This window comes from Salvelinus sp. IW2-2015, linkage group LG4q.2 (assembly GCF_002910315.2).
Source record: "Salvelinus sp. IW2-2015 linkage group LG4q.2, ASM291031v2, whole genome shotgun sequence".
NCBI lineage: Eukaryota > Metazoa > Chordata > Actinopteri > Salmoniformes > Salmonidae > Salvelinus > Salvelinus sp. IW2-2015.
In genome coordinates, this window is record NC_036843.1 from 10,675,407 (window position 1) to 10,700,449 (window position 25,043).

At 43.1% G+C, this 25,043-nt stretch overlaps 3 protein-coding genes across 3 annotated transcripts in view; 2 read left to right on the forward strand and 1 right to left on the reverse strand.

Annotated features, from left to right (window-relative positions):
- Nucleotides 1–5,990, forward strand: part of LOC111963291 (echinoderm microtubule-associated protein-like 5) — a 55,019-nt gene extending 49,029 nt beyond the window's left edge. The window contains exons 34-44 of the mRNA XM_070443365.1: nt 658–831; nt 962–1,170; nt 1,608–1,765; nt 1,962–2,076; nt 2,192–2,380; nt 2,533–2,705; nt 2,841–3,003; nt 3,112–3,215; nt 3,859–4,012; nt 4,536–4,636; nt 4,847–5,990. Coding sequence (XP_070299466.1) covers nt 658–831; nt 962–1,170; nt 1,608–1,765; nt 1,962–2,076; nt 2,192–2,380; nt 2,533–2,705; nt 2,841–3,003; nt 3,112–3,215; nt 3,859–4,012; nt 4,536–4,636; nt 4,847–4,883 — 1,577 coding nt within the window. The 3' untranslated portion in view covers nt 4,884–5,990. The remainder of the gene's footprint in view (nt 1–657; nt 832–961; nt 1,171–1,607; nt 1,766–1,961; nt 2,077–2,191; nt 2,381–2,532; nt 2,706–2,840; nt 3,004–3,111; nt 3,216–3,858; nt 4,013–4,535; nt 4,637–4,846) is intronic.
- A 5,815-nt stretch (nt 5,991–11,805) lies between these two features.
- Nucleotides 11,806–16,756, reverse strand: LOC111963292 (iron-sulfur cluster assembly 2 homolog, mitochondrial). The gene is made up of 4 exons (XM_023986630.2): nt 16,599–16,756; nt 13,789–13,963; nt 13,451–13,566; nt 11,806–12,414 (listed from the first exon to the last, which is right to left on the reverse strand). Exons 1-4 carry the CDS (start codon nt 16,745–16,747, stop codon nt 12,240–12,242), a joined length of 615 nt encoding a protein of 204 aa, XP_023842398.1. The 5' UTR covers nt 16,748–16,756; the 3' UTR covers nt 11,806–12,239.
- A 6,999-nt stretch (nt 16,757–23,755) lies between these two features.
- LOC111963293 (autophagy-related protein 2 homolog B) overlaps nt 23,756–25,043 on the forward strand; it is a 32,949-nt gene continuing 31,661 nt past the window's right edge. Inside the window, exon 1 of the mRNA XM_023986633.2 lies at nt 23,756–23,837. The gene's annotated coding sequence lies outside the window, so the exon portion shown is untranslated. The remainder of the gene's footprint in view (nt 23,838–25,043) is intronic.

The following is a 25,043-nucleotide window of genomic DNA, read 5'->3' on the forward strand; positions in this document are numbered from 1 at the left end:
TGGTCAGGGAGCCGGAACATAATTACAAATCATTTGTAGACTGAAATTTGACGTCACGAATCCCAAACAGATATAATATTTGACAAAAACATGATCATTTCAAACCTTGCTTACATTTGTATACGATCACGTGTCTCTCTATTAAGCGTGGGAATACTTGCGAACAGATTAAAACAATTCTAATAACTGGTGTTTTTACAGACTTTTATGTCCAACATTGAACTTTTTTTCAAAATTATTGCTCAGAAAACTTGGGGGGGGCCAAATCAAACCACCCGTGGGTCAAATTCGGCCCACGGGCCGCCAGTTGGGGAACCCTGTTCTACTACATCCACAATGTATTATATTGATACACTGCCACCTAGTGGGTTAGATGGGAATGTCAAATGTGCACCTCACACAAACTTGCTTGCTTTGAAGTCTTTGCAGCTCTTGTTTGACCCCCACTTACATTAGTAGGCTACTTTATTCAAGGCACATTTTTACATGAATGCACCATTGATATTTAATATCCATGATCAACTATTTTTAATCAAAAAGTCACATAATCACATAATCATTTCATTTGTGGATTTAGTTTGGGCCAAAAGTTTCTGTCGTCTTCTCAGCCAGCATACATGAAGCTTGAATCTACAATTGTCTTGTTCCCTCCTTCAGCCACGTCGCCCTCCATTCACGTGTGGGACGCCATGAACAAGCAGACGCTGTCTGTCCTGCGCTGTTTCCACTCCCGGGGGGTCTGCTCGGTCAGCTTCAGTGCCACTGGGAAGCTGTTGCTCTCTGTGGGTCTGGACCCAGAACACACCATCACCATCTGGAAGTGGCAAGAAGGTAAACACCTCACACTAACTCAGTAGAGGCTATTCACCTCATCACGGTGCACCTGTTAGTGCCCAGCTGGAATTAATACAGGTAGATGTATCACCTACAGAGCTTGTTCTAATAAATCATTATTCTCAAGGTGGCAACGTGGCCAGTCGGTCAGGCCATATTCAGCGGATCTTTGTGGCGGAGTTCCGTCCAGACTCGGACACCCAGTTTGTGTCTGTGGGTGTCAAGCATGTGAGGTTCTGGACGCTGGCTGGCCGGGCTCTGCTCAGTAAGAAGGGCGTGATGAGTAACATAGAGGACGCCCGCATGCAGACCATGCTCTCTGTGGCATTTGGGGCTGTAAGTCCATTCCCCACTTTCTATTGCCATATGATACCCAATCGGACAATACAGTTACTGCATATGCAATTTCCCCTATGGAATAGGTATAATCAGCGTTAATATTTGACATTTTGCTTATTGTTAAGACATACGATACTTATTTAATTTATTTCCTAATGACTTGAATTCATGTTGAAAACATTTGAATATAACCTACCTTTCATTTCAAAGGCATGACAATGGTGTGTAGTATGACACCATATATGATAAATGTAGTAATAATTGCATGCACATAAAAGCCTATTGAATATACTTGGCTATGGTTAACAACAATAATACGGATAACAACTGATAACATGCAATGTAATTGATTCTTGTACTGCTTGATTGTCTGTGCAATGATCCTCTGCTCTTTCAGATCACTAGATTAGTGCAGTTTTTGTTTTTTGTTTCAGAATAACTTGACATTTACAGGTACCATTAGTGGGGATGTGTGTGTGTGGAAGGAGCACATTCTAGTGAGAGTAGTGGCTAAGGCCCACACAGGGCCTGTATTCACCATGTACACCACACTAAGAGATGGCCTCATCGTTACAGGAGGCAAGGAAAGACCGTGAGTACTGCTCCTCTCCTCACTGTACCAGCTACCACTATTGTTAGCCCTCTGAACTCAATAAACTGATTTGGATTAATTCCTCTCAGTCTGCTATTTAATAGGTTTTCTTACTCTCATTCCTAAATATGTTTTTGTAAGAAACCTGAATGGTTTACAGTAGTCACAACGGAGTTGTGTTTGGTGCTCCCTATAGGTCAAAGGAAGGAGGTGCTCTGAAGCTGTGGGACCAGGAGCTGAAGCGCTGCAGAGCCTTCCGCCTGGAGACGGGACAGATCATAGACTGTGTGCGCTCCGTATGCAGAGGAAAGGTAAGGCTCTCCACCATCCACTGGGAATGAATAATAGGGTAATGGGTCATGCTTTGGTTAAGGATCAAGTCCACATCTGGATTTTTCATCCACATTTCCCTTGTTTCTGTTGAAGGGTAAAATCCTTGTAGGAACGAGGAACGCTGAGATCATTGAGGTGGGGGAGAAGAACGCGGCATGCAACATCCTGGTGAACGGCCACATGGATGGACCGATCTGGGGTGTGGGCACCCATCCCACTCGGGATGTGTTCCTGTCTGCTGCAGAGGATGGCACTGTGAGGCTGTGGGACATCCCAGAGAAGGTCAGGAGCCTCTCAGTGTGTCCTGTTAGCTTTTTGATGGAATCTTTCTTATAGTTGTTTTGTACTTGATTCTACTCATGTGTTGTGAGTGAGGCACTATAAGAACCTTGTGTGTTGACTTTCTCTGTGTTGAATCTTTTTGGGGGTAACAGAAGATGCTGAACAAGGTGAACCTGGGCCACCCAGCACGTACGGTGGCCTACAGCCCTGAGGGGGACATGGTGGCCATCGGCATGAAGAACGGAGAGTTCATTATCCTGCTGGTCACCTCACTCAAGATCTGGGGCAAGAAAAGGGACCGCCGCTCCCCCATCCAAGATATCAGGTGGGGGGATCCCTATAAAGAAATCACTCAGTGCTTATTATGGGTGAAACCTGTCCCAAGTGTACTGAGTATTCTTCTCTGTGTTGGAACAAGTGTCAGAGGACACATTTTCAACTGAACATCTTTCTTCCTCAGGTTCAGTCCAGATTCACGCTACTTGGCAGTGGGCTCCAGTGAGAGTGCGGTTGACTTCTACGATCTAACGCTTGGACCACAACTCAACCGCATTAACTGCTGCAGGGACATCCCCAGCTTTGTCATGCAGATGGACTTCTCTGCAGACAGCTGCTATGTTCAGGTAGGCACAAGATCTGTGTATCTATGATTGTGCAAATGTGTACTAACTCTCCAATATGAAACTCTCACAATATTCAGACTGTATTATTATTTGCTATTACCCAAACAGATATCTACTGGTGCTTACAAGCGGCTGGTGTATGAGGTACCATCTGGGAAGCAGGCCACAGAGCAGGCAGTCATAGACAGGATAACCTGGGCCACATGGACAAGGTGAGTGTGTGTTATGTTAGGGCCATAGTAATCACACTACTGACGTGGCCATATGACATAATCCATACTAAGGACACAGGAGTTACACCCTGGCCTTTTCTCATTTGGGCAAAAGTTTGTCCTCTCCTCTGTGACCTGGAAACCGATAATTGGTCAAGTGGTCAAAGAGAGTGCCAATTAGTTAATAGGTTAACGGAAGAGTGTCCTCGCCTCCTCGTTAGCCACCTTTCATCGAGGACAGTCATGTGTATCCTACCTGAGTTCTTTGTGGAAGAGTTTTGATATCTGCCACACCCCGTTTAAAGCAGTTGTTTTCTCGAAGGAGAAAAACATGCAACATTTAAAAACGATATGCTACTTATCCTCACTTTGCATTTATTTTGGGATTCCTTCCCTGTAAACGTAATTTGCCTGTTGATGTGTGAGTAGAGAGTAGAGTCTCATTTAATACAAGCGCGTTTTCGTCCATGTTTCTTCTCCTCGCCGCCTTTCCTCGATTACCTTTGACCTTTTTCATAAGGAGGCGAGAGAGGACTGAGGAAAGAGGACACAGTAGTTGAGTAAATTCAAAATTAAGAAAAGGCCCGTCATGATCATTGGAGTTACTTCCTGTCTAACGTGTGATGTTTCACTGTCTGGTCAGTGTCCTGGGGGACGAGGTTGTGGGGATCTGGTCCCGTAACACTGACAAAGCAGACGTCACCTGTGCCTGTGTGTCCCACTCTGGCCTGAACATTGTCACAGGCGATGACTTTGGAATGGTAAAGCTGTTTGACTTTCCATGTCCAGAAAAGTTTGTAAGTATAATCTGTATTCTATGATGCTGATTTGTGTCTCTGTGTAAATATTGAATTCTGGTTGAATTGTACCTTATGAATCCAAGATGGCAGAAATGTATACATTTACAGTTATAGAATATATTTCTTTATTTACGTCACTTTCAAAAATGTAATACGGCACATTTTTTTATAACTGCTAATACTTGTTGAATGATTACTCATTAATTGTATCATGTTGTACAGTAGTCTACATTATTCACTTTGACTTAAATAAAATAGTAGCTTTCGACATTGATTTGAATGGAGTTATTTATTTTGCTGGTGAACTTCCACTATTGTGTTCCGGGCTTATGTTCGTGGTTTCAATGTGTACCATTCATGTGTCTGTGTGATGTTATTGTGCCTGTGGTTGACCAGGATGACATAATTACAGTGCCACCTAACCTACAGTATGCATCTATTCTAAATTCAGTCTAAATTTAGCTCAGCTACCGGTATTTTGGGGTAGCCATTTTGCTAACACACTTCTTGTTCCCTGCAGGCCAAACATAAACGCTTTCTGGGCCACTCGGCCCACTTGACTAATATTCGCTTCACAAGTGGGGATCGCTTCGTCATTAGTGCTGGCGGGGATGATAGAAGGTAGAACCCCCGTCTCTATTCGTATAATATTCCTCTGAAAGTCTCAATTTACAACATTGTCATTAGTAGTGTTTTTGGTTCATTGCAGCAATTAACAATTAAATAAACATTGTAATGGTGTATGAAATACTGTAGGTTAGTATTAGACTGCTGTCTAACTGTTACAGTAATAAGTGTGTTTTGCGTCTTCCTTTTCGGTGTCCTCTGCAGCCTGTTTGTCTGGAGGTGCGTCCATGCCCCACACTGAGATACATAACTGGAGTGACACATCATCCATCCACCACTGAACCCAGTCCAGGAGGCTGCATGGGCTTTTCCCAGCATGGCTATTCAGAGAGAAGAACCCGCTTCGCTGTGGGGCAAGCATGTCAAAACGGACAACGCACCTGGCAGCTAGTAAACATGACTCACTGCCTCAACACTAGGTGCAATCGTCTGCGTGAGCCTCATTTTCATAAGCCCTGAGGTAGAGGACATTGAGTCACTACCGTTGCAAAATATCCCTCCAAAACATCACATCACAGTTGTAAAACTTCCTTTCATATCACCTGCACATGATTTTGATGGTCATTGTGGATTGGTGGAGTGTTTCTGTGTCAACGTTCTAAATTGCAGTTTTGCCAGTTAGTACGAGTAAATGTGACTGATGAAAATGCCATTTTTAAAGACGTGTAACAAACTACCTTAGCCTTAATCTACTTGAGTGACTGATGAGGTTTGGAGTGGTTTGATGTTTGTTTTATATCATTTCAGATGGGTTTTTTGGACTAATTCTAGTTTGTTTTCTTATGTTTCAATTTTTTTTTTTACCAATGATTTAAACTCCTGTGGCCTTCCTCCTGAATGTAACATCCACAGTTACAATCTGGATGTGAGCATGCCAAAGCATACTATGCACTGTACACCCGACCTGGTCACTGTGTTACCCTAATGATTTGTGTATGTGACCGTGTTGTCCACTGGTTGAACCTCAAATCCCCCAGCAGTGTGTGACCATGTTGTAGCGATCTTTTAGGTTGTGCTGTAACCCTTCATAACATGCCATGTGTGTGTATACTTGTTTGAGGCTTTGTGTATGTGTGCAATGGGAGTGTATGGCTTATCCAAAGACTATACCTGATTCCCTGTCCAACCAAATTCCTCAGAAAAGAAAAAAGGCTAAAAATGGATGTTTCAATGCACTGTTGCATATTTCCTTTCACCATTTTTCAGTGTGCTGCTATGTTACATTATTAAGAGCATACATATTGATATACAGTACCTTCAGAAAGTATTCCTACCCCTTGACTTATTCCACATTTTGTTTAATTAATCTGAATTCAAAATTGATTAAATATATGTTTTTTCTCACCCATCTACACACAATAGCCCATAATGATGGTGAAAACATGTTTGTTTTGCATTGTATTGAAAATGTAATACAGAAATATCTAATTTACATAAGTATTCACACCCCTTTGCTATGACACTCCAAATTGAGCTCAGGTGCATCCAATTTCCTTTGATCATTCCTTTGAGCTGTCACTACAACTTGATTTGATTCCACCTGTGGCCAATTCCATTGTTTGGACCTGATTTGGAAAGAAACACATGTCTATATAAGGTCCCATAGTTGACAGAGCATGTCACAGCAGAAACTACCATGAAGTTCAAGGAACTGCCCGTAGAGCGCAGAGATAGAATTGTGATGAGGCATATAACTGGGAAAGGATATAAAACCATTTCTAGGGTGTTGAAAGTTTCCAAGAGCGCAGTGGTCTCCATCATTGGGAAATAAAAAAAATATGGAACTACCCAGACTATGCTTAGAGCTTGCCGTCCGACCAAACTGAGCAACCGGGCAAGAAGGACCTTGGTCAGGGGGGTGACCAAGGACCTTGGTCAGGGACTTTAATGTAGGGAAACTTAAATCAGTTTTACCTAATTTCTACCAGCATGTCACATGTGCAACCAGAGGGGGAAAAAACTCTAGACCACCTTTACTCCACACACAGAGACGCATACAAAGCTCTCCCTCGCCCTCCATTTGAAAAATCTGACCATAATTATATCCTCCTGATTCCTGCTTACAAGCAAAAATTAAAGCAGGAAGCACCAGTGACTCGGTCAAAACAAAGTGGTCAGATGAAGCAGATGCTAAACTACAGGACTGTTTTGCTAGCACAGACTGGAATATGTTCTGGGATTCTTCCGATGGCATTGAGGAGTACACCACATCAGTCACTGGCTTTATCAATAATTGCATCGAGGATGTCGTCCCCACAGTGACTGTGCGTACATACCCTAACCAGAAGCCATGGATTACAGGCAACATTCGCACTGAGCTAAAGGTTAGAGCTGACGCTTTCAAGGTGCAGGACTAACCCAGAAACTTATAAGAAATCCTGCTATGCCCTCTGACGAACCATCAAACAGGCAAAGTGCCAATACAGGACTAAGATTGAATCGTACTACACCGGCTCCTACGCTCATCGGATGTGGCAGGGCCTGCAAACTATTACAGATTACAAAGGGAAGCACAGCAGCGAGCTGCCCAGTGACACGAGCCTACCAGACGAGCTAAATCACTTCTATGCTCGCTTCGAGGCAAGCAACACTGAGACATGCACGAGAGCATCAGCTGTTCCGGGACGACTGTGTGATCACGCTGTCCGTAGCCGACGTAAGACCATTAAACAGGTCAACATTCACAAGGCCGCTGGGCCAGACGGATTACCAGGACGTGTGCTCCGGGCATGTGCTGACCAACTGGCGGGTGTCTTCACTGACATTTTCAACATGTCCCTGATTGAGTCTGTAATACCACCATGCTTCTAGCAGACCACTATAGTCTAAGAGCACTAAGGTAACCTACCCAAATGACTACCGATCCATAGCACTCACATCCGTAGCCATGAAGTGCTTTGAAAGGCTGGTAATGGCTCACATTAACACCATTATCCCAGAAACCCTAGACACACTTCAATTTGCATACCGCTCAAACAGATAAACAGATGATGCAATCTCTATTGCACTCCACACTGCCCTTTCTCACCTGGACAAAAGGAACACCTACTTGAGAATGTTATTCATTGACTACAGCTCAGCATTCAACACCATAGTGCCCTCAAAGCTCATCACTAAGCTAAGGATCCTGGGACTTAACACCTCCCTCTGCAACTGGATCCTGGACTTCCTGACGGGCCGCCCCCAGGTGGTGAGGGTAGGTAGCAACACATCTGCCACGCTGATCCTCAACACTGGAGCCCCTCAGGGGTGCATGTTCAGTCTCCTCCTATACTCCCTGTCCAGGCACAACTGCATGGCCAGGCACGACTCCAACACCATCAAGTTTCCAGACGACACAACAGTGGTAGGCCTGATTACCGACAATGACAAGACAGCCTATGAGGAGGAGGTCAGAGACCTGGCCGGGTGGTACCAGAATAACAACCTATCCCTCAATGTAATCAAGACAAAGATGATTGTGGACTACAGGAAAAGGAGGACCGAGCACGCCCCCATTCTCATCGATGGGGCTGTAGTGGAGCAGGTTGAGAGCTTCAAGTTCCTTGGTGTCCACATCACCAACAAACTAGAATGGTCCAAACACATCAAGACATTTGCGAAGAGGGCACGACAAAACCTATTCCCCCTCAGGAGACTGAAAAGATTTGTTATGGGTCCTCAGATCCTCAAAAGTTTCTACAGCTGCAACATTGAGAGCATCCTGACTGGTTGCATCACTGCCTGGTACGGCAACTGCTCGGCCTTCGACCGCAAGGCACTACAGAGGGTAGTGCGTACATCCCAGTACATCACTGGGGCTAAGCTGTCTGCCATCCAGGACCTCTATACCAGGCGGTGTCAGAGGAAGGCCCTATAAATGTTCAAAGACCCCAGTCATAGACTGTTCTCTCTGCTATCGCATGGCAAGCGGTATCGGAGTGCCAACTCTAGGACCAAAAGGCTTCTCAACAGCTTTTACCCCCACGCCATAAGACTCCTGAACAGGTAATCAAATGGCTACCTTCCCCCACCAACCCTTTACGCTGCTGCTACTCTTTGTTTATCATCTATGCATAGTCACTTTGACTATACATTCACGTACATATTAATTAGCCCGACTAACCGGTGCCCCCGCACATTAACTATACGGACTATTTGCATTGTGTCCTGCCACCCCCCCAACCGCCAACCCCTTCTTTTACTCTGCTGCTACTCTCTGTTGATCATCTATGCATAGTAACTTTAACTATATCTACATGTGCATATTACCTCAATTAGCCCGACTAACTTGTGCCCCCGCACATTGACTCTGTACCGGTACCACCTGTATATAGCCTCAGTACTGTTATTTTCACTGTCATTTTACTGTTTTTTTATTTTGTATTTCTTTACTTATCTATTGTTAACCTAAACCTATTTTTTTGTTTAAAAATTATACTGTTGGTTAGGGCTTGTACTTACAAGTAAGCATTTCACTGTAACCTGTTGTATTCAGTGCACGTGACAAATAAACTTTGATTTGATTTGACCAAGAACCCAATGATCAATCTGACAGAACTACAGAGTTTCTTGGCTGAGATGGGAGAACCCATCAGAAGGACAGCAGTCTCTACAGCACTTCACCAATCTGGGATTTATGACAGTGGCCAGGTGGAAGCCAAAAAAGGCACATGACCAAGCGCCTGGAGTTTGCAAAGAGGCACGTGAAAGACTGAGAGCATAAGGCAAAATATTATGTGGTCTGATGATACGAAAATGTAACTCTTAGGCCTGAATGCAAAGCAATGCAAAGCAATGCAAAGCATTGTCTGGAGAAAACCAGGCACAGCTCAACACCCTTCTAGCACCATCCCTACCGTGAAGAACAGTGGTGGCAGCATCATGCTATGGGAATGCTTTTCAGTAGCAGCGACTGGGAGACTGGTAAGGATAGAGGGAACAATGAATGGAGCCAAATGCAGGCAAATCCTTGATGAGAACCTGCTTCAGAGTGCAAACAACCTTAGACTGAGGCAAAGATTTATGTTCCAACAGGACTATGACCTTAAGCATACAGCCAAAGCAACGCTGGAATGGTTTCAGAACAAGAATGTGAAAGTCCTTGTGGCATAGTCAAAACCCACACTTGAATCCCATTGAAAATCTGTGGAAAGACTTGAAGATTGCTGTTCACTGCCGCTCCCCATCTAATTTAAGAGCTTGAGAAAATCTGCAAAGAAGAATGGGAGAAAATCCACAAATCTAGATGTGCAAAGCTGATACAGGCGTACCAAAGACGACTCAAAAATATAATCGCCACCAAAGGTGCATCTACAAAGTATTGACTCAGGGGTGTGAATACTTATGTCAATTAGATATTTCTGTATTTAATTTTCAATACATTTAAAAACATGTTTTCACTTTGTCATTATGTGTAGATGGGTGAGAAAATAATAAATGTAATACATTTTTAATTCTGGCTGGAACACAACAAAATCTGGAATAAGTCAAGGGGTCTGAATACTTTCTGTAGGCACTGTATGTTTAAAAGTGAGTGGCTATTTTTTACAAGGATATAGGTGTATGTTTCTTGTAACCAGATATGATATAACTAACAGAGTAAATTGAAAATATGAAATGTGCAGAATGTTTTCCCTCTTGTTTTAATTATGTTGTTAAATAGATGACATGTTTACTGCATATTTGATTTACATTACATCAATGTAAATATAGTTTGTAAATATTATTTTGTATATTTTTTGTGAAATGTTTCTTAAATCACATTTTAATAAAGAAAATGTAGACAACAACATAAGTTCTTTATCAGGCAGAGGGTACTAACTCAACCAAAAAGGTATATCAATCCAGTAACTATTTGCATACAGCCAGTGATCTAAGCTATGTAAATTTGACGGTTTGGTGAGCTAATAATAAACTGTTGAGATGATAGCCTGTTCAGAACAAATAATTCCCTTATCATTCACAAAAATGTTGATGTTCCAAAACAGAGAAGAGTATTTAAAATGGCAATGCTCTAATGGTAGTTGCAGGGGTTAAAGCAACAACAACAAAATCCCATGACTAAAACTGTCGATCTCAGATGGATTGTTTGAGGGGCCAAGTTAACTTCCCCTTTCATGTAAAAAGTCATGACCATCATGATTTTAGGGAAAGATGATCATTTTGTACATGTATTAAACTGTGAGTTTGACCAATTCCTCTTTTTTAATATTTTTAATATAAAAACATTGAAAACATTTATAAACAAATCCATATGATGGAAATCCGTCGCAGTGATGGAGAACTTGAACTCCTGTACTGTAGTTACCTAGTGCTGATTGATAGACATATCTGTGATTGACTGACCACACTTCCTAGCTACTCAATCATCATCATGACATAATCAGAAAGCTCCCAATTCAATGGGTAAATACACTAAACAAAAACATAAACACAACATGAAACAATTTCAAAGATTTTCCCGAGTTAAAGTTCATATAAGGAAATCAGTCAATTCAAATGAATTCATTAGGCCCCAATCTATGGATTTCACATGACAGGGAATGCAGATATGAATCTGTTGGTTACAGATACCTTAAAAAAAAGGTGGGGTGTGGATCAGAAAATCTGTCAGTATCTGGTGTGAATACCATTTGCATCATGCAAAACTACAACTCCCTGCAAGGTCCTGCACGTCATCTCTAGCTGACACTTTTGCTAACAGGTATTGTGTCAATTTAAAACTAGCACAAGATAGTTCACATAATTGTCAATTTAAAGACATTTTGCCAATTTATTCATTATTACATTTAACTAACATTAGATAGTTAATCCAGAGATTCTTACCTTTGCCTCGATTCGACAGTCTCGTCCAGATCATCATGGTATTTGTAGTTCTTTATCATAGCCATATTAGCAGCTAATTTGCGTTTCATTTTTGCGGGGTTAATCCAGGCAAATATATTGATAAATAACCTTGTCCTAGTGGGATTTACAGTTATCAAAACGTCATGAGGGTAAGCCTACATGAAACACAGCCCTTATTTTAAGTGTTTCTAAAATCCCCTATGGGAAAAAGTAATGGTGGAAAAACAATTGGAACCGCTAGGTTTTATGGGTATTATGACTCATACTGTGGTACTCTATGACCAGTTTACATACACAAGCATAAATTTGATCCCAAATAAAAAAGCCATGTAACATCCTTTTAACACGTTTTATTGTTAGAGATATGAAACCATTCTTTACATATACAAACACATTTAGGTACAGGATACACTCTTGCGCATTCAAACCACTCCAAAGCATAGTCTTCATTTAGTATAAATGTATAATGAATCAATAAGACAGTTTTATATTGTAGTGAAATGTAACACTTGAAAACCAATACATCTCTTTGTATCCAAGAAAATCTCAGATTCTCATCCACTTAGTTTAATTTGTAACCAAGCATACTGTACCTAAAGATACACCAGTCTGTCAATGTTTTTAGTTGCTGAGTTGCTACAAGGATCGTCTGTGAATTGTGTAATAACTTATGCAACCATGAGAACACGGTCTCTGACTATATAATTTGATGACTTAGTGAGGGATGTAGGGGATGAGGGTTTGAGAGCTGAAAGCCTCAGGCCGAGACTCATAACTTGACTGAGAAGGAGGTTCCGCAGGAGCAGCCGTGGTCTGCCTGGGGGTTCTTCAGCATCTGGAAGGAGGAGCGGATCAGCTCCTGAGTATAGTCCAGTGTCGAGCCTTTCACAAACTCCAGGCTATCTTGGTCCACAATGATCCCTACCCCTCCCTGCTCAAACACCCTGAGAGAAAAAAATGGGGTGCAGTGGAAAGAGTTTAGAATGGATTAAAAAAGGGGCATTCGAAGGGATTGAGGACAGAGAGATAGCACGTAACACAGTGTAATGATCAGATATACAAACCCACAGACAGTGTGGTGAAGAAAGAGCAACAGCGCCTCTTCAACCTCAGGACGCTGAAGAAATTTGGCTTGTCACCTAAAACCCTCACAAACTTTTACAGATGCACAATTGAGAGCATCCTGTCAGGCTGTATCACCGCCTGGTACGGCAACTGCACCGCCCWCAACCGCAAGGCTCTCCAGAGGGTAGTGCAGTCTGCACAACGCATCACCGGGGGCAAACTATCTGCCTTCCAGGACACCAACAGCACCCGATGTCACAGGAATGGCAAAAAGATCAAGGACAACAACCACCCAAGCCCCTGCCTGTTCACCACACTAACATCCAGAAGGCAAGGTCAGAACAGGTGACTCAAAGCTGGGGCCGAGAGACTGAAAAACAGCTTCTATTTCAAGGCCATCAGACTGTTAAACAGCCATCCCTAACACAGAGAGGCTGCTGCCTACATACAGACTTGAAATCATTGGCCACTTTAATAAATGGATCACTAGCCACTTTAATAATTCTACTTTAATAATGTTGACATACCTTGCATCACTCATATGTATATACTGTATTTTATACCATCTATTGCATCTTGCCTATGCCACTCTGTCATTGCCCATCCATATATGTATATATTCTTATTCCATTCCTTTACTTAGACTTGTGTGAATTAGGTAGTTGTTTTGGAATTGTTAGATTACATGTTAGATATTGCTGCACTGTTGGAACTAGAAGCACAAGCATTTCGCTACACTCACAATAACATCTGCTAACCATGTGTATGTGACCAATAAAATTTGATTTGAGATAATGATTGTGTTAGCACAAATAATTGTGTTACTGCTGCATGCCATTCAACACATTAAATAGTTCATTCATAATGAGTTCTTCTTGAATGATTACAGAGGGACAATCAATCAATGACAATTACCTGTCATCCTCGTTCCTAGTACTGTCAACGATAAACTTGTACTGGAACCCAGAGCAGCCTCCCCCTTCCACCTGTATTCTCAGGTACTCTCCCTTATCCATGATCTCTTCTAGCCTCTTAACAACACACAGAGAAGAGGGTAATTATGTCAGTCCTTGACATTGTGGAGTGCCCTTGTATCACTTGATCATCCACCACAGTGTTGATGAAAGTGAAAGTGAGTGAGAAAAACAGTAGAACTTTACAGTCCACACATATGGGAATTATTTCAAATGAGAAGTTACATTATATATATTGTACATGACGTGTAAGTAATTTGAGTGAATAATTGCCCTAACCTGAACACATGATGCACTGAGGTATACTTTCTCTTCAACTGGACTGGACTCTGCTGGTTTCTCTTCGGCTGATGTGCTGCTTAATCGAGAGAAATCTGTGTAGAGGGGTTGTGACCTTTGGGGACATCTCAGTAATACCGGTTGGCCCACATTGGTGACAAGGGGAGCAGAGGCCCTAAAATAAATATAATTATTCAGTCAAATCAGAGTACCAAAGATGCTCAAGACATACACATCACTCACTTTGAATATACACCACATGACCAAAGGTATGTGTACACCTGCTCGTCAAACATCTCATTCTAAAATCATGGGCATTAATATGGAGTTGGTCCCCACTTTGCTGCTATAACAGCCTCCACTCTTCTGGGAAGGCTTTCCACTAGATGTTGGAACATTGCTGCAGGGACTTGCGCCCATTCAGTCACAAGAGCATTAGTGAGGTCGGGCACTGATGTTGGCTCGCAGTCAGGGTTCCAATTTATCCCAAAGGTGTTTGGCAGGGTTGCGGTCAGGGCTCTGTGCAGGCCAGTCAAGTTCTTCCACACCGATCTCGACAAACCATTTCTGTATGGACCTTGCTTTGTGCACGGGGGCATTGTCATGCTGAGACAGGAAAGGGCCTTCCCCAAAATGTTTTCATAAAGTTGGAAGCACATAATCATCTAGAATGTCACTGTATGCTGTAGTGTTAATATTTCCCTTCGCTGGAACTAAGGGGCCTAGCCCAAATCATGAAAAACAGCCCGAGACCATTATTCCTCTTCCACCAAACTTTACAGTTGGCATTATCCATTCGTGCAGGGGGCGTTCTCCTGGCATCCGCCAAACCCAGATTTGTCCATTGGACTGCCAGATGGTGAAGCGTGATTCATCACTCCAGAGAACGTGTTTCCACTGCTCCATAGTACAATTGCGGTGAGCTTTACACCACTCCAGCCGACGCTTCCATGGCTGCTCATTTCATGAAGCTCCCGACGAACATTTCTTGTGCTGACGTTGCTTCCAGGGCAGTTTGGAACTCGGTAGTGAGTGTTGCAACAGAGGACAGTACTCGGGGTTCCCATTCTGTGAGCTTGTGTGGCCTACCACTTCGCGGCTCCGTTGTTGTTGCTCCTATTGTTGCTCTTAGACGTTTCCACTTCAGAATAACAGCACTTACAGTTGACCTGGGCAGATCTAGCAGGGCAACATTTTTACGAACTGACTTGTTGGAAAGGTGGCATCCTATGACGGTGCCACATTGAAAGTCACTGAGCTCTTCAGTAAGGCCATTCTACTGCCAATATCTGTCTATGGAGACTGCATGGCTATGTGCTCAAATCTTATAAACCTGTCAGCAACAGGTGTGGCTGAAATAGCCAAATCCACTCATTTGAAAGGGTGTCCACATACTTTTGTATATATAGTGTAGTTAGTTACAATTTCTTCATCCAAATAAAAACTATTCAACTAGTTAATGCTGACCAACTAAGTACAAATTAATGCAACTCTATGCCTCTACTACGGACATATAAGGCCTAACGTTAGACTGATAGCAGTGCAGTCTACTAGTTACTACTACTTATGCCCGATAGTGTCATGGCATGTTGGTACACCAGAAGTACATTAATTTCCAATGGAACCCTTATGCGTCAAACTGTATGCTTGACAGAAATGGTAGCAGAAGGTGAATGTTTAACTTTTGTTGCAAACATATCCAGATGATGCTGCATACCATTTTTCACAAAGACGCTATCGGTGTGATCGAGGCGTTCGCTGCAGGGAAGGGGTGACAGGTAGCCTAGTGGTTAGAGCGTTGGGCCAGTAACTGAAAGGTTGCTGGATCAAATGCCCGAGCTGACAAGGTAAAAATCTGTTGTTCTGCCCCTGAACAAGGCAGTTAACCCACTGTTCCCTGGTAGGCTGTCATTGCAAATAAGAATATGTTCTTAACTGACTTGCCTAGTTAAATAAAGGTAAAAAAAATTAAATTAAAAGAGCGTCTGTGCAAAATTCTACGCTTACAGTTTGACGCATATGTTGATAAATCCAATGTAGGTACCACATAGAACGCAATACTACAAGGCAAACACAGCATTCTATTGGAAATTAATGTAATTCTGGTGTACCAAAATGTGAAAACACTGTCAGTGTGATCGAGGCGTTACCCCTTGATCACACCAATAGAGTTTTGCGCAAAATAATACGCAGCATCATCAGAAGTTCAACATTCACCTTCTGCTACCATTTCTGTCAAGCCGTCTACACATACGTTGGATACATCCAACATAGGAACCACAGAACACAATGCAACTGCTCTTGCGAGGGAAACGCAACGTTCCATTGGAAATTCATGTATTTCCGGAGTACCAAAATGCGATAACACGAGGCATTAGCTTTGGAACACAACCTGTCTGTTGGTTAGTATTGTGGTAAGTTTTTTTTTTTCATCGCCACCCACCAGAACGATGCACAACTCTGGGAGTCCAACCTGTTTCCCAAAGCCTATAGCGATGGGTCCAGCCTTGGGGTCATGCATAAAGGCTCAGTGGATCATGAGAGCTGGCTCGACCCATGTGTAGCTAGATCAAGACACACAACGTTGACTAAGTCCAAAGTATTTGTCTGATTAGATGGTAGGACAATGTTTTATTGACAGCAATCAAACTTTTACGTAGCTAACGTTAGATGATGAAAGCTTGATTGACCCAAAATGATAACCAATGCTGTAATGTTAAGAGAGCGGAATGGACAGAATTAAGTTGTTTATATGCCTTCTTAAACAATTCCCTTATATTTCAATACCCATAGAATTGCTTATTGTATACCTAGCAAGGGTCCATGCTCTTGTCTTTGTCGCACTCAACATAGCTCCTCGAAGAACGAATGACATCTTCCGTAACACTGTAGCTAGAAAGCCCACCCCCAACATGGAGAACTGCGGCGTCAGATCAAGAGACGAAAAACGATTGGTCATGACGTCATAAGAAACGCCTACCGTGCAATATATAAAATATCTGATTCGTTACTTTCAACGCCAGTCAGCGGACCTTGTAGATTCGCGACAGTTTCCTGTGACAAGGAGTGTCTGTGGGCCTGCACCTGAAGCAAAGATTTTTTTTTATAAGTAACCCAAGATAGACCAGAGCCTGTCGTTTCTAATGGGAGAAAATGAATTATCGTGGGCAGAACAAGCAAGGAGGTGGGCAGAGTCAAGAACGAGCTAGTGAGATCCTATTGTCGCGTTCTAGCATTTATTTGCATATTTCTGTTAGGGAATACCTACTCTGCGAAGTGCGCTTGTGCAGTAACGTAATTCGCCCTTGCACTCCTTCTAAACAACACACTTTTTAGAAACGTTGACAAAGGGTAGTCTACAAAACACAGATTCCAGTTTTGGCAACAAAAAAACTGTATGGGTGATCAAATGTTTCATCGATGAGAAAATGTGCAGAATTTCGGCCAAAATCCATATCGCTCAATCTTCTCCCACTGCCGGCAACTAGGGCTTCCTCTCATCACCATATTTGGTAGTGAGTGGAAACGCCAACCAGATGCTGGCTGGAATGCTTCACATTAATACATCCGGTGAAATATCTGGCTTATTGTTCTATCTGTGCCTGAAGGACGCAAGCGGTATGTATTAAAAAGTTGTTTTGTTCGCCTAATATAGATTTTTCACAACTTATTATATCGGTGTATATTCAAACGAAGATAGAACGGTAGTTAACAAGTGACTGTTGGATTGATGGATTTGTTACTGTAGACCAGGGGTTGCCAAACTTTTTTTCGTCCACGACCCCATTTGGATATCTGAAAATTCTCGCGACCCCAACCAGCGCAATTGTTTAATTTTGGGGGGGGGGGGGGGCTATGGCAGGCAATTGCAAAACATTCTAACAGTATAAAATAAAGAAAAATCCTGGAATGAGTAGGTTGTCCACACGTTTAAATGGTACTGTATATATACGTTCAAAAGTTTGGAGTCACATTTTCTGTCCTTAAAATAACATCAAATTGATCAGAAATACAGTGTAGACATTGTTAATGTTGTAAATTACTGTTGTAGCTGGAAACGGCTGAATTTTTTATGGAATATCTACATAGGCGTACAGAGGCCCATTATCAGCAACCATCACTCTTGTGTTTCCAATGGACATGTTGTGTTAGATATCCAAGTTTATCATTTTAAAAGGCTAATTTATCATTAGAAAACTTTTGCAATTATGTTAGCACAGCTGAAAACTGTTGTACTGATTTAAAGAAACAAAAAACTGGCCTTCTTTAGACTAGTTGAATATCTGGAGCATCAGCATTTGTGGGTTCGATTACAGGCTCAAAATGGTCAGAAACAAAGAACTTTCTTCTGAAACTCATCAGTCTATTCTTGTTCTGAGAAATGAAGGTGAGAATTGCCAAGAAACTGAATATCTCGTACAACGCTGTGTACTACTCCTTCACAGAACAGCGCAAACTGGCTCTAACCAGAATAGAAAGAGGAGTGGGAGGCCCCGGTGCACAACTGAGCAGGAGGACAAGTACATTAGTGTCTAGTTTATGAAACAGACGCTTACAAGTCCTCAACTGGGCAGCTTCCTTAAATAGTACCCGAAAACCGGTCTCTAATGTCAAACATTGAAGAGGCGACTCTGGGATGCTGGCTTTCTAGGCAGAGTTGCAAAGAAAAAGCCCATATCTCAGAATGGCCAATAAAATACAAGATTAGAACAGAGACTGGACAGAGGAACTCTGCCTAGAAGGCCAGCATCCCAGAGATATTTCTGTATTCTTATTTTCAATACAAAAAATAATTTGTAAATGTCTAAAACATGTTTTCACTTTGTCATTATGGGGTATTGGGTGTAGTAGGTGTTTTTTTTTAATCTTTTGAATTCAGGCTGTAACACAGATTGAGGATTTTTATTTATTTAATCAATGTTAGAATAAGGCTATAACGTAACAAAATGATACTTGTATGTTTGAATACTTTCTGAAGTGTTTTCGGAAAGTATCAGACCACTTGACTTTTCAATTGATTGGACATGATTGGAAAGGCACACACCTGTCTATATAAGGTCCCACAGTTGGCAGTGCGTGTCAGGGCAAAAACCAAGCCATTAGGTCGAAAGAATTGTCCGTAGAGCTCAGAGATAGGATTGTGTCGAGGCGCAGATCTGGAGAAGGGTAAAAAAATGTCTGCAGCATTGTGGTACCAAGAACATAGTGGCCTCCATATTCTTTTTTTTTTTTTTTTTTTACATTTAATATATTTTATTTTAAAGGATTTTCTTTTGCAATTTTGTACAAAACAAAAGCGCACACGGAAAAAAATACTAATAAAATAAAAATACAGCTGCTGGTATTGCTTAGGCAAGACATGGGACAAGATTAGAGCAACAATGAGTCACAACAACAGTAAGTGATCCTAGTCAGTTTTCAGTCAGTCTTCGTCCAGAAACAGAACCCAAACCTTGAGATATCTGCTGGAGGAGTTAATGGTGTTAATCATTTTTGCTAGCCATCTACTGAAGCAACGGGTGTGGGCTACTTCCATTCTGTGAGGATCATTTTTTTAGCAGCCACCATTCCAAACATCAGAGCCTGTGGTTCCTCAAAGGACGATCTTAGAACTGACTCTGAGCAGCCAAAGCGAGTGAGTTCTGCTTCAGGGTCAGGCCCTCTCATATAACTTTGAGTACCAATCAAAGATGTTCCTCCAATAATTATTGAGTATGGGGCAGAGCCAAAAAAGACGAGTTAAGGAACCCTCTGAGGCTTTACACCTGTCACAGTGGGGAGACCTGGGGGTAAATTCTATGTCATTTGGTTTTGGAGTAATGAAGTCTATGCACGACTTTGTATTGTATCAAATGATATCTGGCATTGATGGAACAGGAGGGAATTCTTGACAGGGCTTCCCCCCATAGATCATCTGAGATCGCAATATTTAACTCTTTACCCCAGGTCTCCTTGAGATGGCTAGTAGAGGCCTCTGTGTAGTTGGAGAAAAAGGAGACAAGGTGAGATGAGGTGTTTTGAATTGGGAGGGCGCTGTAACAAATCATAAAACGAATGTTGTACAGGGAGGGTGTCAGCATTTTGAATTTCCCCTTTGATATAGTGCCTGACTTGTAAGTAACAGAAAAAATGTGAATGGGAGCGATTTAATTTATTCTAATTGGATGAATGATACTAATTGCTTATCTATGTAGAAGTCTTCCATTGTGGCCAGTCCCTTCTCCCTCCATTCAAGAAACACCTTATCAGACCGAGATGAAACAAAATAATGATTAAAGCATATCGGGGTGTATCAGAGGTATCAGGCACCTTACAAACATGCTTAATCTGGTTTAAAATTGTAGTATGATCTAAAATAAGGACGCGCGACAACAAGGTTCTAGCTCCAGCCTGTTTATTAACCTAACCCTCGCATGTCCTACATAGGTACGGATACCCCCAAGGGACATCCTACTACATCTTCCCCTCTCCCATGAACAAGAACTCAACATGCATAACCACTGAAGCATAACTGAAATGCKATTTGGAAACCAGTATTATTCTCTAARATGCTACTTCCCATCCTGAAACAGTATGAAAGCATTAAATCACACAGTATGAACATTAACTTAGGTACAGTCTCTTTTTGCTGGGTATGGTCCCAACAGTATGTTTTCTCTTCACGTAACATAGTCTTTCAGCCACTCTGGTGGCTTCACATCCCCTTTTGGGCGCGCTTGTGGCTCTGTGAGCATTCTCTCTCCTTCACCCTCTTTTTGTGCATTTTCTGTGGCCTCAGTCTGTGTGGCTGGTAGATCTGGAAGAGCTCTGAGGTGTGTTTTGTTCCTTCGTACCTCTTCTGAGCCTGTGTCCACCACATAGGAGCGTGGGGCATCCACTTTCCTCAGCACTATTGCTGGTGTCTTTGAGTTTGTAATCCACACACATTGACCTTCGGTCAGCTCTGGCCTCTCCTTAGCACGGTGTCTCCGATTAAAGTCTCCAGTTTGCGTTTGTTTCAGCCGTTTGTCCCTCTCAGCGAAGGCCTTCCTGTTAGGCCATCGGGGTTTAAGCTGAGCCGGCGAGACAGGCAATGGGGAACGCAGCCTCCTGCCCATCAGGAGCTCGGCAGGCGACGGCCCATGATGCAGTGGTGTAACTCTGTAAGCTAACAGAGCCCTGTATGGATCCTTGTTCTTTTTCAGCAGTCCCTTGACTGTTTTCACAGCTCTCTCTGCCTCACCATTACTCTGTGCATGGTAGGGGCTACTGGTCACATGTATGAAGTCATATTCTGCGGCAAAAGCACAAAAGGAGCTCGCAGAGAACTGGGGAGTGTTATCTGTAACCAGGACCTCAGCGACCCCTTGCCTGGAAAAAATTGACTTTAATCCATTGATAACACCAGCTGATGTGGTTATAGGTGCCTTTGCTATTTCAATGTATCTTGAATAGTAATCTACCACTAGCAGATAAGTGTCATTTTTCCAATAGAACATATCTGCCCCTACCTTTTGCCATGGCCGTTTTGGCAGCTCCGTTGCCATCATTGGCTCCGGATGACTAGGTTGACATTTTGTACAGACCTCACACTGGGCCACCAGCTTGGCAATCTGAGTACTCAGACCAAGCCACCACACTGACTGTTGAGCCCTCAGTCTGCATTTGGTTGATCCCCCATGTGTCATCATGCACTCTGTCTAGCATTTCTGGTTGTAGAGTCTCTGGATAACTATCCGTTGTCCTTTCATGAGAAGGTCTCCATTACAGTGGAAGTCACTTTGGTGCACCCAATAGGGCTTCAGCAGTTGAGGCAGTTCCTCCTGCCTGGGCCATCCTTTTTGCACTGCTGCACTCTGTTGGCAAATGTGGTCTCGTTGTTGCTCCTCTGCAATCTGCTGCAGTTTGGTCTGAGATGCAGGTAGACTGTCCCTTATTGCATTAATGGACACCTGTACCTCACCCTCTAGACATTGCTCCTCCTCTGATAATGGGCGTTTAATTGGGGCCCTGGAGAGTGCATCCGCTGTGATCAGTGCCTTCCTGGCACATACACCATCTTGTAGGTGAACTCAGTAATCTGAGGCGGAAGCGCAGAGCTCTGGAGGCAAGTGTCCAGTGCTTTGTCCCTAACAGAACCAACAGTGGTTTGTGGTCAGTCTCTGCCGTAAACTGGCAGGCCAATAAGGTATTGGCTGAGCCTTTCACATGCCCATGTGATAGCCAACGCCTCCTTCTCCACTTGAGCATATCTTTGCTCTGTGTRGGATAAGCTTCGGGAGATGTATGCTATTGGACGCCACTCCATGTTGTCCTGCATCTGTGTGAGGACCGCCCCTAGCCCAAAGGATGATGCATCTGCTGATACTTTTGTCTTAGCGTGGGGACGGTACTGGGCCAGCACTCTCTGTGAGGCCAGATCTCCTTTGAATTTGTCAAACGCTACCTGTTGCATGTGACCCCATGACCAGTCATTCTCTTTGGCTAGTAAGTCTCTCAGAGGTTTGGTTGTATCTGAGAATTGTGGGAGGAACTTACCCACATATGTGGCCATGCCTAAGAAGGTCTTGACTTCAGCCACATTCTGGGGTCTGGGCATATCTGTGATGGCGCTGATCTTCTCTGGGTTCGGCTCAATTCCAGCTGCACTGATTTTGTGTCCCAAGAACAAGACCTCTGATTGTGCAAAAGTGCATTTTTCATTGAGTGTCAGGCCAGTCTTCTGGAGTCGGGTCAGAACTGCTGTGAGCCTTACATCATATTCTGCTRTGTCCCTTCCGCACACGAGCACATCGTCCGCGTGGACTATGACGCCACTCAGCCCATCCAACAGCTGGGACATGCGTCTTTGGAAATGCTCAGGACCGGAAGCGATTCCAAATGGCAAAACATTAAAACAGTAACGGCCAAACGGTGTTATAAACGTTGTGAGTGCCCTACTCTCTGATGACAGCGGTATCTGCCAGAAACCTGAGCGGGCATCCAGCTTTGTGAAGACTTGTGAGCCATCCAACTGAGCCAGTGACTGCTCCACTGATGGTAAGATGTGTCTCTKTCTGCAGAGTGCCTCATTCAATTTAGTCATGTCCACACAGATCCTTATTTCCCCATTGGCTTTTGGGACCACCACCATCCCTGCACACCAGTCTGTGGGACTCTCTATTTTAGACACCGCCCCAATTTCTTCCATCCTCCCCAACTCTTCCTTTACTCTGGCCAATAAAGGGATAGGCACCCGGCGGGGGGTGGTAAGGGCATAGGGGACAGCATCCTCTTTCAGGCGGATTTTGTAGTCACCTTCTATCCTTCCTAGACCAGAAAACCCTTTTGGGAATTTCTTTTTGAAAACCTCACCTGGGTCCTCCAGTTCGCTCACTCTCTCAATGAGTTGCAATGCTTCAATTGCTGGCAGCCCCAGCAACGGTCTGGCCAGAGAGTCAATGACGAAGACAGGCTGGATGGCACTTTTGTCTTTACTCTCCAGTTTAATCACCAAGTGCCCTACCACTGGTAAAATCTTATTACTGGGCCCGTACAGTTTTTTGTTTGTAGAGAGCAAAGGGCCATCTCTGCTATAGCTATACAGCCTAGTTGGGATAGCTGTCACTGCTGCCCCAGTGTCTAGTTTAAATGACACAACCTCCCCATTGAGTTTAATGTCTGAATGCCAGCCAGCATTGTTTTCCTTTACTTCTCCCAGAAAGATGCTGTCCTGCTGTACCTCCTCTGAGACCTCATGCATTTGCTTTAATCGACAGACAGTTGAAAAGTGTCCTCTCCTGTGACATTCCCTGCATTCTGCATCCTTTGCTGGGCAATCTTTCCATCTGTGGAAAGGGGATTTCCCACATTTGCGACAAACACTTGAACTAGCTACTGGTGCTGTCTGTGATTGTTTTCTCCACGTCTGTCTCTGTTCTGTGTTCCCCTCCGTTTTTTTTTTAGCTCTGTATGAAAATGCATGTATTTCCTCACTCTCTTCGTTCTGCAAGGAGCTGCTGTCGCGCAGTATCGTCTGCTGTCTTTTTACTGTCTCACTCTGCCTAACCTGGTTTACCGCTTTGGACAAGGTAAGCTGGGAATTCAACTGTAACTTTTCAGAAAGTGATATATTTCTTATTCCGACTACAATCCGATCTCGGATCAGCTCTTCCCTGAGCGCGCCAAACTGACAATGTTCTGCTAGTTTGTGAACAGCTGTGATAAAACTGTCYGTGGTTTCACCCTGCTCCTGTTTGCGCATATTAAACCTAGCTCTCTCAAAAATAATGTTGTGTCTCCCTACAAAATGCGTTTCAAAACAGTCTTTAACGGCACTGTAGTTAAGTTTCTCTTCCTRGGTCAACGTTGAAGCATTTAATATATCCTCGGCTTCATCACCCATAGAGTAGATCAGTGTATTAACTTGAAATGCCTCATTTTTCACGTTTAAGCCTGATTCTACCCTGTACCTATCAAAGGGCCTAATCAATTTCGGCCAGTTTTGAATGTGCATACAAACCAAATTCTCCGGGGGACTAATGCGAAATCCGTCAGCACTAGCCACTGGCCTGTCCGTGTTTGCGCCAGAGTCCGTTGAACTTGGAGTCGCAAACCCTAAAATCCCGCCAGCTTCTTCCTCTTGCAAACATGTTGCTTAGCAGTAACTTAGTCATTGCTCGTTAGCTAGCAAAATAATGATATGCGCTGTTTTATCTCCAACACTGCCCTCCCTGCTTTGAAACAGCCTGAATGTATGATTTACTTGGTACGTCCTTCACGTTTATGTGAATTTTAAAACTACTTCTGACACCATGTAGTATGATCTAAAATAATATCTCAAAGCAAAGTTGTTGCCTGTCAGTTTGTATGGAATATGGAACTCTGCTTTGGAGAAAAGCAAGACTGGAAGAGAGGAGTTTGTGATAGACTTGAGTTCCATATTTAGCCACAGGGGGGCAACAGTGTCCAACTTATCAGGGAAACCCAGTTGCCAGTACGGTAATGCCCTGGTGTTTGCAGCCCAGTAATAATGCTTAACAATGGGTAGGCCTAAGTCGCCACTTTCCTTGGGCTTTTGCAAGTGGGCTTTACGAATACGGTGTTTTTTGTAACCTTAGACAAATGACAAGATTGTCCAGTCCAAAGTCTTAAAAAATTATGAGGTAAGAAAAATTGGCAGATTCTGGCATAGATAAAGGAACCTGGGGGGAGAAACCATTTCTATGGCATTTATGCGCCCCATCATAGAAAGAGGCAATATTCTCCAGCTCTCTATGTTTTGTTTTAGCTTTGCA